Source organism: Nyctereutes procyonoides, unplaced genomic scaffold (genome assembly GCF_905146905.1).
Source record: "Nyctereutes procyonoides isolate TBG_1078 unplaced genomic scaffold, NYPRO_anot_genome, whole genome shotgun sequence".
Classification (NCBI taxonomy): Eukaryota; Metazoa; Chordata; class Mammalia; order Carnivora; family Canidae; genus Nyctereutes; species Nyctereutes procyonoides.
This window is the reverse complement of record NW_026575126.1, coordinates 40,267,398-40,280,555: the sequence shown is the minus strand read 5'-3', so window position 1 is coordinate 40,280,555 and position 13,158 is coordinate 40,267,398. Positions and strand designations below refer to the sequence as shown.

At 43.5% G+C, this 13,158-nt stretch overlaps 1 protein-coding gene across 2 annotated transcripts in view; it reads left to right on the top strand.

The window, feature by feature from the left end:
* The window catches only part of CREBBP (CREB binding protein), a 129,382-nt gene that overhangs the window by 80,139 nt on the left and 36,085 nt on the right, over positions 1-13,158 (top strand). For both annotated transcript variants that reach the window (XM_055341378.1, XM_055341377.1), the window contains 9 exons: positions 3,557-3,799; positions 5,166-5,268; positions 5,650-5,796; positions 6,869-6,986; positions 7,618-7,789; positions 8,105-8,149; positions 10,241-10,365; positions 10,921-11,109; positions 12,489-12,905. In XM_055341378.1, the coding sequence (XP_055197353.1) occupies positions 3,557-3,799; positions 5,166-5,268; positions 5,650-5,796; positions 6,869-6,986; positions 7,618-7,789; positions 8,105-8,149; positions 10,241-10,365; positions 10,921-11,109; positions 12,489-12,905 (1,559 nt within the window). The remainder of the gene's footprint in view (positions 1-3,556; positions 3,800-5,165; positions 5,269-5,649; positions 5,797-6,868; positions 6,987-7,617; positions 7,790-8,104; positions 8,150-10,240; positions 10,366-10,920; positions 11,110-12,488; positions 12,906-13,158) is intronic.

Genomic DNA, 13,158 nt, shown 5'->3' with positions numbered 1-13,158 from the left:
AAAACTTGGCCTTTATTTCCAGGGTCACAGTCTCCCGATTGATCAGAAGGGGAATGGTGAGGCAGTGGAAATGTTGGGGGTATTTTGAAGATTTGCTGCTGGCAGGAATGGCACTGACACAGAGGGTGGAGAACCACACTGTGTGAGGTGACAGAGTGTGTATGAAATACAGCATTAGGCTCTGAGAAAGGAAAGAAGATGTAAAAATGGGAAAAAGAACAAGAAGTTTTGACATTTAAAGAGGTAAATGTCAATGTATAAAAGTGATTAATGTGGAAGGCCTCGTTCTCAGTGATGCCAGATAAATGAGCGTTGCTGCTTTTAGCACCCCTTGATTTTGTTTCCCACCAGGGCCCGTGGTGCTGTGTGCTGGGAGGACAATCACTCAGGCGCCCTGAGCTCTCCGGGGCTGTGTGCTCAGCACCATGCGCAGCACCTGGAGCTGAGCCCCATGTTGGGTGCTGCCCCGAGGGGAGTGTACAGGAGTGATGAAATAAGTGTGGTTTTCTCCTTCTGGGGTCCAGAGCTGCCATTGTACGTTCCAGGGTAGGGGGGCTATTAGGTTAATGTGTTCTCTCTCCCAGGCATCCCTGTACTTGCTCCATCTATGGAGGGATGGGGGGAGGACATGAAGTGTAAATGCCCAAAGAGAAGCAGAGAGGCCCAGTAGGTGTTGTGGGAATTATAGGAAGCCTCACTGCCACTCAAGAGATCAGGAGAACTTCTAAGAGGGAGGGTAATGTCTTGAGCTCGCAGAACAGAATTTAAACAAGAGTTTACTTTTACGTGATGACTCCTCTTGGAGCCAGCCGTCACTCCGATAGTAGGTATCTGCGTTCTCATACCCTGAGGTATTTGTGTCACTCAAAAGTAGCATTTGGCATTTGGACTCCAATTGGACCATGCTCCAATGTCAGAGACCTTATTTTACCTTTTTGTGCTTTATTTTCCGTATATCTGAATTGTTAGAGTTGCAAGTTCCAAATGCTTACTTGTCTCCTGATGGGTAGTGTATTTTGTTTTTATAAAAAAAAAAAAAAAAAAAAAACCACCATAATGTTTATATGAAAGAAATACATACATTTAATAAATACAAATACAGTGATAGTGTCAGAGCTTCCATGAGAGGCTCTGGCTTCCCCATAAATGGCCTTTGGCTTGGGAGTGGCATTCACCCTAAGGTGGGGGCATTTTGATGGAAAGGATGGCATTTGAGGCTGGGTGGATGAAAGTGGAATATTGTAGGAAAGGTTGTTATTTTTTTACCCGGAAACAGAAGGCCACATAGATACCTTCTTTCTTTAAATTCCTCTCCACAGTTCATCACTGTGTATAGCAAATATAGTCTAGGTCTGTTCTTTCTTATACCACTAGATGATAGAAAAATAAATCATCCTACCATTATTACTTTCTTTTTAACATCAGTGTTTTGTTTTATTTTTTTAAGCAGGCTCCATGCCCAGTGTGGAGCCCAACACAGGGCTTGAACTCACTACCCTGAAATCAAGACCTGAGCTGAGGGCAGCCCTGGTGGCTCAGCAGTTTAGCGCCGCCTTCAGCCCAGGATGTGATCCTGGAGACCCTGGATTGAGTCCCATGTCGGGCTCCCTGCATGGAGCCTGCTTCTCCCTCTGCCTGTGTCTCTGCCTCTCTCTGTGTGTCTATCATGAATAGATAAATAAAATCTAAAAAAAAAAAAAAAAAAAGAAAGAAAGACCTGAGCTGAGATCAAGACTCTGATGCTTAACCCACTGAGCCACTCAGCCGCCCCTAACATTAGAGTTCTTTTAGAAAATTTGCCTTGTCAGTTTTAGGAATGTGGCAGGCACATGTTGAAAGTCTGTGTGGTGGGGAGTATTAACTTTAAAAGAAATCATACATGACTAAGTTACATGCTTGTCATAAAGTGTACTTGGGAATTGTTTTTCATTTATAATAATGAGGTGCTTGGTGTGTGTAATTGTGTCTAATGAGCGTTAATGAGTTTGAGATCAGAATATCCTTATTAGAAAAGTTAATAGTATAGAATGTGTAAGTACCAAGATTTTTTTAATATACATAACTTTAATTAAAATTCTCTGATAAGTATGTGAAGTGTTTATGATCTGGTTGCATGGGTGAATGTGAGAATATTATCTTTACACATAATTGTCTGAATATGAAAGGAAAGCTTTGGGATTAGTGCTTAATGTATCAAGGATCATATGTTATAGTATCAGTTTTATTATAAGCCCCTGTTTATAACATGACTCTAAAGTTTGGGGAAGTTGGAAAGAAGGGAACTCTTAAGAATAAATAGTAGGACATAAACTTCTGCCTTATGGTAAGTCACCAAAAGAGGACATTTGGATGGTTGGACAGAGGGATGAGTTGAAGTGACCAAGGAGAGGCAAATTTGGGGTCATCTCCGTTAACTTTGAAGCCTTAGGAATGGGGTTCTTTATGTTGCCACAGATTTTCCTCTGGTCTTTTGGGATTCGCCCCGACAGATGGGAGAGTGCCCTGCAAGCCATCAGAAGGCCGGGTGGTGGAAGCTGGGGCTGGCTGTTTGAGGTTATGCCAGTTCCTGAATCTCAGTGGTACTGAAGTGATACCTGAATAAATGAAAATCCACATAGAATCACCAAGCCTCGTTCCATCCATTAATTATAGCTAGATCAGTCAGTCAGGTACAGTATTTCTTGAACGGCTTTAGGTAGCCAGACAGCTTAGCATGGAGCCTTCCTGCTAGGAAACCGGAGGACAGGTGTGATGTTAATGCCATTATGCATGTAAGTTTTGAGGAATTGCAATTTTGTCTTTAGAAAGATTATGTCCTAGATTTATTAATAAGTAACAAAATTGGGGGATCCCTGGGTGGCGCAGCGGTTTGGCGCCTGCCTTTGGCCCAGGGCGCGATCCTGGAGACCCGGGATCGAGTCCCACATCGGGCTCCCGGTGCATGGAGCCTGCTTCTCCATCTGCCTATGTCTCTGCCTCTCTCTCTTTCTCTCTCTCTGTGACTATCATAAATAAATAAATAAATAATTTTAAAAAATTTAAATAAGTAACAAAATTGACCAGCTGGGTGTCACCTCTGCCTCTTCTTTAATCCTCTTACCTGTGCAGGAGAGCAGGGAAGAACCCCAGGGAAAATAGCTGCCAAGGGGGCCCCCTGACTTCATGTCAGTAATGGCAGATGACACACCACCTCCTGCCCCGTGAGAACACTTTCTCTTTCATGTGTTTGCCACTCCTCCAAAATGGACTTCTGAGTCTCTAGATTTAATACATAATTTTCATTAAGTGATCTCTGATTTTGTGGTCTGTTGCCTTGTAAGATCAAAACTTGAATTTTCAAGTGTTTGCTCCTCAAGCGCTGCTGTGCAGAATAGGTGACCAGGCCAGAATCCCTTTCTCTGCGCAGCTCCATTCTCAGTAGCCTTGTTCTGTTGCCTCGTGACATACTTAGATAGAGTTGATGAAATTGTACTTGCTTCTCAGTAGCTTGTCAATCATTTGTGAACTTCTCCCTTTTACTTACCTTTTTCGTTTGTCTGTCTGTTTGTTGTTGTAGCCATCCTGGGGTCTCCAGCTAGTGGGATTCAGAACACAATTGGTTCTGTTGGCACAGGCCAGCAGAATGCCGCTTCTTTAAGTAATCCAAATCCCATAGACCCCAGCTCCATGCAGCGCGCGTACGCTGCTCTTGGACTCCCTTACCTGAACCAGCCTCAGACGCAGCTGCAGCCTCAGGTTCCCGGCCAGCAACCAGCACAGCCTCAAACTCACCAGCAGATGAGGACTCTCAACCCCCTGGGTAGGTGAAGGAACACTCAAGAACTTGTTTATCCAATGCAGCAGTGGGAATGAGAAGTCTTTCTGGAACCCAAAGCTGTTTACTGTTACTGTTCTTACTTTAAATTCAAAGTAATATGTATATAAGTTATGATGATGAAGATGATCTCTTTTAAATGTTTGAAATAAAGAACTTCCTGGAAAGGCTGCAGTGCCCATGCAGGGAAGATGTTACAGGCTTGAGAAAAGAGAAGCATTTGCAAAACAAACCAACATGGATTGCTATGCCACTCCTGTCTGGACAGTTTTCATAAAGGCATTTCACATGGCTCAGAATGCAGAATCTCATGAGTTAGAATTACGACTGTCCCACTTGTCGACCACTGATCTGGTGGAGAGCTCGGAGGTGGCCTGCCACTTCCTGGCACATCTTGGTCATGGGCTGACCCATAGCTGGAGATGACCAGCCCAGCCGGGGCAGTGGTCTTGCAGGAGTCTCCGGAAATGCCTCCTGCCTCGGCCTTCTCCCTGGCATGGCATTTCCTGCTGTCATCTCAGCACGTCATTAGCCAGGGTTTGCTCATTCACTCACACATCTCCACAATCTCTGCATATTGTTTTATTTTTAACATTTTTCTTTAAATTGATACAGAGCTCTTAAAGTTAAGCTTAAGCCAAGCAGTTACATCAGTCAAGTGAAGTCAAGGTTGTTGTGCTAGCTTTGTTGTTTTCCTAATAGAGTACGTACTTTAACCTTAAAAATAACTCTTCTAAGAGTGACCAGTTAAAAACATCTCATTTATTGCTCTTTAGACAAAACTGCCCTAATGCATACCTAACTTCTGCTGGCCATGAGACTGGGTTAGAGCCCTCAGACCTGAGTCGTAAGGTGACTACTCCTATTTGAGGGTATAATTTGGGACAAAACTATTAGCCTCTCTCGTCTCAATTTTTCCTACTTTAAAATGAATACACAAATTTTTTCACTTGCATGTAATTTCTATGATTTTATTTTCTGATAGGAAAAGAAAAGTTGACACAAGTATATGTGGCAGGTCGGTGTAGTTGTTGAGAGCACAATATTAATGAAGCCAGAATATAAGCCTGAAGCTACAATTTTTTGCACCACCACAGAGTACATGTATAATACCAAATAACCTCCACAGAAATGCCTGATTTTGGTTATAAAATGCAGTGAGAAGGAGTCTGCAACTGAGTTTGTGCAAGTTGATTACATTATTGAAAATAGAGTTTGCAGAGTTCCTGCCATAGTGGCTGTGGTTATAACTCAAGAATTACTTACTTTTGTGGTGACTTGTTTATATTATCAAAACTTTGAAGTGTATATTGTAATTTAGGAGTTGGTTGATTTCTTTCTGTCTTTAAAGGAAATAACCCAATGAACATTCCAGCAGGAGGAATAACAACAGATCAACAGCCGCCAAACTTGATTTCAGAATCAGCTCTTCCGACATCCCTTGGGGCTACAAAGTAAGACCCAAGTTTTAGTCCGCTCCTATCTGCGTGACAGTAGCATGTGAAAGTGGGTTGGGAATCACAAAACTGTGATAGTTTCTAAATGTGTGATAGTGAAGATAGTTTAAATGGGGGGCGGGGGCCTTTTTATTATTACTATTATAAATGTAGAACAAATAATAAACATGGTTTTGTTTTTGTTTTATATATATATATATAACATGTATAACAAAACTGCAAATATATATATATGCACACACACACTCACACACACACACACACACACCTTGGCTGTCTGATTTTTAAAAGTCAGATGTGGTTGAAAGACCTCATGTAAATGAAGCACATTTGCTCCACTGCAGTAGGTGTACTGTATGTTCTTGTTCTTTCCCCTAGCCCACTGATGAGCGATGGCTCAAGCCCTGCAAACATTGGGACCCTCAGCACTCTGCCTACAGCGGCCCCTCCTTCCGGCACTGGTGTTCGGAAAGGCTGGCATGAACACGTCACTCAGGACCTGCGGAGCCATCTAGTGCATAAACTGTATGTGCCTACCTCTCCTGTACTCACATATGATGGAGATACTTTGTGGCTGACAGCAGTGGGACAGTTTGGCAGTTTAACTGATGTCTGATTTAATTCCTAAATGGTCCTCTGAGTCCCAGATGACAGTGCCCTAGAAGTTGAAGAGGGTCATACACTCGTTCATGGAGCCACAGCCACTGCTGGCAGGCCAGAGAATCCCATTTAGGAGATGTCAGAGCATCCATGGCTCTTCCCTGTGGAAGGACATAAACTCTGACCCCTGTCACAAAGGTTAAGACTCCTAATGTGGCCAGACCTTCCATCCTCTGAGCTCTGGCATGCAACAGGGCACTGGGCTTATTAGCTCAGAAGCTTTGCCTTGTTTTGGAGTTCAGGATTATAATTGTGGAGGCCCATAAGAATTGGGTGAATTTGGGCCCAGTAAATACAGAGGGCATGATAGCGCCACATACAGTATGTTAACAGACAGGAAGTCAACAGTTAACTTTCTCGAGCTAGTTAAGTTGAAGGTGAAAATGATTAGTTTAATTTCCTTGGAGTGTTTTTTTTTTTCCTCCATCTTAATGAAAATTGTTTATAATAAATAGTTTAAAAATTAGGGAGTTCAAGGGGTGCCTGGGTAGCATCCACCTCTTAATTTTGGCTCAGGTCATGAACTCAGGATCAAAGACTCAAACCCTGTGTTGGGCTCCACGCTCAGCAGGGAGTCTGGTTAAGATTCTCTCCCTCTGCTCCTCACCCTGCTCACATTCTCTCTCTCTCTCTCTCTCAAACAAATCTTTAAAAATTAGTTTAAAATTTTATTATTCTTGAAATGATCTAGCACTTACTGTAAATAGCAAAATAATGTTTAATGTATACATAAATTGACAAGTCAGCATTGTCTCCAGAAAGTGACTTCATTTGTGTGTTTGTATACTGGGCAAGTGAGATTTGGCATTTCTCTCAGCGGTACGTTGAGTGCCCTTAAGTAGATGGTCTTGTTTCTCTGTGTGTGTGTCATCGTGTATAAAATAGCAGGATACTGATGGTTTCTCGAAAGTCTGTTGACAGCATGTTGTCCTTGCAGCGTCCAAGCCATCTTTCCAACCCCTGACCCAGCAGCCCTAAAGGATCGCCGCATGGAGAACCTGGTGGCCTACGCTAAGAAAGTGGAAGGGGACATGTATGAGTCAGCCAACAGCAGGGTAGGTTGCCATACATGTTTGAGCCACATGACACGTACCGTAGAAAAAACTGCATCCATCTGGCTTATTGTCTGGAAACGGGGAGATCTGTTAGTCACGTAGACTAATCACCTCAAGGACACTGACTAGAGAGACCCCTGCACAGCCCTTGGTTGACTACAAATGTCACCACTACAGTGGTGAACAAGGCATGTAAAATTGTGTTTTATCCATGGATGTGCTTTATAGCGGGCCTGTTTATAATGCTTATACTGGGTTACTGCCAGTGTCCAATATCCAAGACTGACCTGTGGAATGAAATGCAGTGTGCATTTAGTGCCTCTTGTCTGATAAGTCCTGTAATGTCACTGGGTGTTCAACAATAAGTTGGGCCTTAGCTTTCTTGGTTAGAAGTGCTGGATAATGGGGTGCCTGGCTGATTCAGCCAGTAGAACATGCGACTCTTGATGACAGGGTCATGAGTTCAAGCCTTCTGTTGGGTCTAGAGCTTACTTAAAACACAACAGAACAACATACTTAAAAGTTCGTTAGTCTGTTAAAACATATAAAACAGGTTGGGGTTTGGGTTTTGGGTTTTTTTTTTGTTTTTTACAATTTTGGCTGTTTAATATTGAATGTTACTGCTTTTTAGGATGAATACTATCACTTACTGGCAGAAAAAATCTACAAGATACAAAAAGAACTAGAAGAGAAACGGAGGTCACGTTTGCACAAACAAGGCATCTTGGGTAACCAGCCTGCCCTGCCGGCCCCTGGGGCACAGCCCCCAGGGATTCCGCAGGCACAGCCTGTGAGGCCTCCAAGTAAGGACTTCACTTCCTTCTGCCAGCCCTCAGTCTCTTGGCTTGTTTTCCCTTTTGGGTTTGGGGTGTGTTTCTAAGCTTCCAGAACTATGTTCTTGGGGATTTCGCCCTTTGGAAGCTATATGATAGTGGCCATGGCCTTCCACTTTGGCCCATTTTTGGAGAGGCCTTGTGAGGGTGTGCTGGCATCAGAATGCACAGTGCTTTCGTACCTACTCACTGGTTTTCCCTTTAAGTTTGAAGTTCTCAAGGTAAAATTCCTTATTCCCAAATGAAGGATTATTTTAAATAAGCAGGTTTTTTCTGCCATTGCAGATGGACCCATGCCCCTGCCAGTGAACCGCGTGCAGGTGTCCCAAGGTATTGAACTGTTGTTGTGAATCATGTTTTGGTTTAACATTCAGTAGCTGCCAAAGTTGATTTGTTGTTCTTTGCCCTCTGCATTTCTTTACAGCTCCTTATTAGTCACTCCATTCCTTTTGCTGATGATCAGAATTCAGTTCCACAGGCAATAGGAGTATCTGTGATATTGGGGAGTTAGAACACCATAGGAAAGCTCTCCCAGGAGATGAGAAGTAGGGTTTGGCTTTTTTTTTTTTTTTTTTTTTTTTTTTAATGGACAGGAGAGGATATTACTGTTAGAAAGAGTTTCCTTGAAAAACTGTGTTGTAGGGGAAGGAAACCTGTTGGAAGGCTGCAAAAGAGAACCTTGAGCTGGCCTGGGGCAGGGTGTGGTGCAGGCGGTGAGGGGGGTGTTGGCTAAAGAGTGTTTGTGCTCCTCCTCAGGCAGGGATGTGCTGGCAGCTGGCCTGAATCACTTTTAAAGGTTCTTTCTCAAATTGAGATTCTATGGTGTTTGTGGTTGAAATGGTCATTGGAGTTTGAGAAAGGAGCATTTTGAGCCTTTTACAGCTTTTGTTACATCAAGACTTGAACAATAGGACATTTTTATAGGTTGTAAAATAAGGTGGCGACGTTATCCAGGAGGTTCCAAAGCAAGACCTTGCTCTCTTGCTATATGCAGAGTAGTCCTGAGAGGGGAGAAGAGATCATTTAAAAAGTTGTGGTAATCTTGGGGCACCTGGCTGGTTCAGTTGGGGGAACATGCAACTCTTGATCTCAGGGTCGTGAGTTTGAGCCCCCCATTGAGTGTAGAGATTACTTCAAAAGATAAATAAACTTTTAAAAAGCTGTGGTAATCTTCATTGCCTACCGAAGAGACATGGTAGGTAAACTGATGTTCAGGAGAGACTTCCGGATCTTGTTTCAGTGGACTAGATGTATAAGAATGAAGGAAACCAAGAAGTCAGGGAAATGGAGCCTTCAGAATGTAGCTGAATCCTGCATAAGGGATGACATGAAAGATTGTACTTATTGGGGATCTGAGGAGGGCTGTTGAGCAGTATATATGGAAGGAGTCATAGAGCGAAGCACCTACCTCCCTTACCTGTGAGGAGAGGGGCTCTTTGTGGTACTGTTTCTCAGTACTGCCTCTTTCTCTTTCTTGTTCATAAAATTCTCAAGGAGAGGATTCCTAGAAAGTCTTCTTGGCCCCATGCAGATACTCATTTTGTTAGGGTGACATTTCTAGGTGTCCTTGAAGGTAACGCTGAGGGAGGCACATGTTCTCTAAGACCTGCTCACATCTATGCCAGTGTTCAAGCAACACCTCAAGGATTCTGTTAGATTTCCAGTATCAGTCTTCAGACTTGCCTGAACCAGCATTGATGTAGAGCTTTACGTGTAGATGCAGAGTTCACAGGCTTGTGGGCAGTAAGGAAGAATGAGACGCTGTGGTCCGGAGACACTTAGCAGCCAGTGAGGTGACTTTCATAGTGCGACACTCCTGTGGACTGTGGATACCCCTGGGAAGGTGAAGGTAGCCACAAAAGGGAGAGCTTCCCACTCTGGAGAGAGGAGGCTGGGATTGAGAATCGCTGACCCTTGGGCACTTTCTAAACATTGAACATGCTTATAAAATTAAAACCATATTTCAAGTCTCATCCCAGATTCTAACAATAAATATAAACCCAGCCAAAGAGCCAGGAGGCCTGGGCTGACGGGGCAGACAGGAGAGAAGGGAGCCATGTGCTCTTGCAGGTGTTAGGGAGATTGGCACCGATGGGTGCCCTGGTCTTAGCCAGTACCTCTTTCCTGGAGGGTAGGAGCACCTTCCTGGTGCCACCTTGTTCACTGGTGCTTCACCTGACTTTCTCCCTTCATCCCCTTGTGCTGCCCTGCCCTCACCCCACCAAACCACTCTCACCACCATATTGGTGCCATTTTTTTGTATTTGATAAGTGTTACGTCACCATGTTTTCTGATTTGCTGGGTGATTTCTGTTGTACATCTTGCATATATATTCTAACTTATTTTGCTTAGAGTTTGGCACGTTGTAACTATTTTCCTGTGGGTGCTTTTTCTAATGAATCATTGTGGGTGCATTTACAGGGATGAATTCATTTACCCCAATGTCCTTGGGGAATGTACAGTTGCCACAAGCTCCCATGGGACCACGTGCAGCATCCCCCATGAACCACTCTGTCCCGATGAACAACATGGGCTCCGTTCCAGGGGTAAGTGCTTCCTTTTGCCTCAGCTGTGCTGAGAAGGCCTTGCTTGAATAAGAAAAATTCCCTACACAGTGAAATTGTAGATCCAAGAATCCTATGGTGCTTGGTCCTCTGGATTTGATTGTGCTTTATTTACTTCATATGTCCCTCTCTTTTTGGTCTTCATTACTATAAATGAGAATTATTTGGCCATTGTTTTTTATTGGGATAATAAATTCATAGGGACTTGGGGCTTCATGAGAAGATACAAGTTCTGAGATTGGAGTGGGCAATCTCAGATATGTCGCTGAGAGGTCCTTAACGCTTCAGAGAAGTCGTAAAAGGTGTATTTTGACCTTTAAAGTATAGCATGTTATTGATCTCTATTCAGAGATAAATTTGAAGTTGGTTCCTTGGAGACCTTGCATGAGGAAGCATGCGGAGTGCCTGGGAGCCAGAAGGTCTCAGTGATGGTTCTCTTTCCACAGGGAAGGGAGGATTCAGAGTTCTGTCTCTCCCAGTTTATCTTCAAGACTCTGGCTCTCGTCCTCTGATCTCTTGATGATACTTGTCTTTTAGATGGCCATTTCTCCTTCCCGGATGCCTCAGCCTCCGAACATGATGGGCACTCATGCCAACAATATTATGGCCCAGGCACCTGCGCAGAACCAATTCCTGCCACAGAACCAGTTCCAGTCCTCCAGTGGGACGATGAGTGTGAACAGTGTAGGCATGGGGCAGCCAGCAGCCCAGACAGGCGTGCCACAGGTACCGTGCACCAGTGATGGGGTCCCCACTTCCTCTTGACTCAAGCATGTCTTATGAGATTAGAATTCCAGAATACACATTTTATTTTTACGTTTGAGCATCTCTTGATTTTTTTTTTAACCCCCATTCAGTTTTGTTATTTTTACCTTCTTTAGAATGACTCTTATCATCATTCAACTTCATACCAAACGGAATGGATTGTGGTTTTTTGGGTTTTGGGTTTTTCGTTCTCATTTTCTTGGTTTTTAGTTGTGTGTTTTAAATTCACGTGTGATCCTGAGAGACCTTGAATATTACAGTGAGGACAGGCCTGTTAACAGCCTGGCAGTTTGGTTGGTGTGTCCTATTGTTTGTCTCTCTGAGCTTGTCATCCTGGGTGAGGTCCGCTAACTGGATTGATTGAATAGTTCTCTCGTCGTGTTTTTAAGTACTCTGTTTAAAGCTGAAGAAAACTATTTTCCATTCTTTTTAGTGCCTTTTTTCTTTTGATAATTAATTGTGATATATCAGATTGTTGCTATATACACATGTGCATGTATTTAGAATAGACCAAATCTTCCCCTGGAAGATAATATTCATGTTTTCATTTTTTACATGAAGTATTGTTACAAAAAAAAGGTCATTAACTACACTAAATTTACTCACTAAATACTTATTAATTCTTCATTTCTGTAGCACATTACTGCTCTAGAATAGCAAACTTGTTTCTGTAAATGTTTTCAACTCTGTGGGCCACAGAGTCTTTGTTTTCACTACTCAGCTCCATGGTTGTGGTAGAAAAGCAGCCATAGGCATAGTCATGCACACATAAATGAATGGGCGTGGCTGTGTTCCAATAAAACTTTACTATAAGAACAGGCAGCTAGCTGGATTGGGCCATGGGCATTAGTTTGCAGACCCCTGCTCTAAAGCAGTGATTTGGAATCACTTTTTTAAAAAGTCCAAATAATATGAAGCAAGTCTCCATTTGGAAATCACTTTGTTGAAACATTTTAGTGTTTCAATAATTAATTTCTTTTTAAAAAGAAAAAATAAATAAATAAAAAGAAAAATACCTTTTCCAGTGGTCTAAACTATGGGTAGATGTTTTGGAGCACAAAGCTAGTAAGCTGAATGGATATGTGTTAGTTTAAGCCAGAGGTTTCAGCAGTTCTATAAATCACAATATAAGAAAGCATTCCACAGCATTAACTTCACTGGAAAGTGCACATTATTGTAAGTGTACAGCTGGGTGAATTTTTACAAATGGCACATTCCCTTGAAACCAGCAGACCTCACCAAGAAGCCATGGTTAGATTTTCGTGCATTTAATTCTTCAAATCTGTTGTCACATTTTCACATGGGAAAATAATTTTAACATACTCTGTTCTCTCTATTAGGGACAGGTGCCTGGTGCTGCTCTTCCTAACCCTCTGAACATGCTTGGGCCCCAGGCCAGCCAGCTGCCCTGCCCACCAGTGACACAGTCACCATTGCACCAGACACCACCTCCTGCTTCCACGGCTGCTGGCATGCCGTCTCTCCAGCACCCGACGGCACCCGGGATGACTCCTCCCCAGCCTGCAGCTCCCACCCAGCCATCAACTCCCGTGTCGTCTTCCGGGCAGACTCCCACCCCGACTCCTGGCTCGGTGCCCAGTGCGAGCCAAACCCAGAGCACCCCTACAGTCCAGGCAGCAGCCCCAGCCCAAGTGACCCCACAGCCTCAAACCCCAGTCCAGCCCCCGTCTGTGGCTACCCCACAGTCATCACAGCAACAGCCGACACCTGTGCACCCCCAGCCTCCTGGCACACCGGTGAGCCCCGCAATCTGTCTTTGGGCTGAGACTCGTAATCGAGGACTTCCCCATAAAAAACATCCTGTCACAAGCTGCCTTTGTATCTTGGTGCAACCCCAGAAGGTGCCTGTACCCTAATCAAACTGTAGGAGCTATATTTTGTTTCCGACATTGGCTCCAAAGGCCATGTTTGGATCTGGCAGGATGTAACTTAAGATTATCTTTTTTAATTAAACGAGTTTTCAGAAATCAGTAGTTATAAAGAAATCAA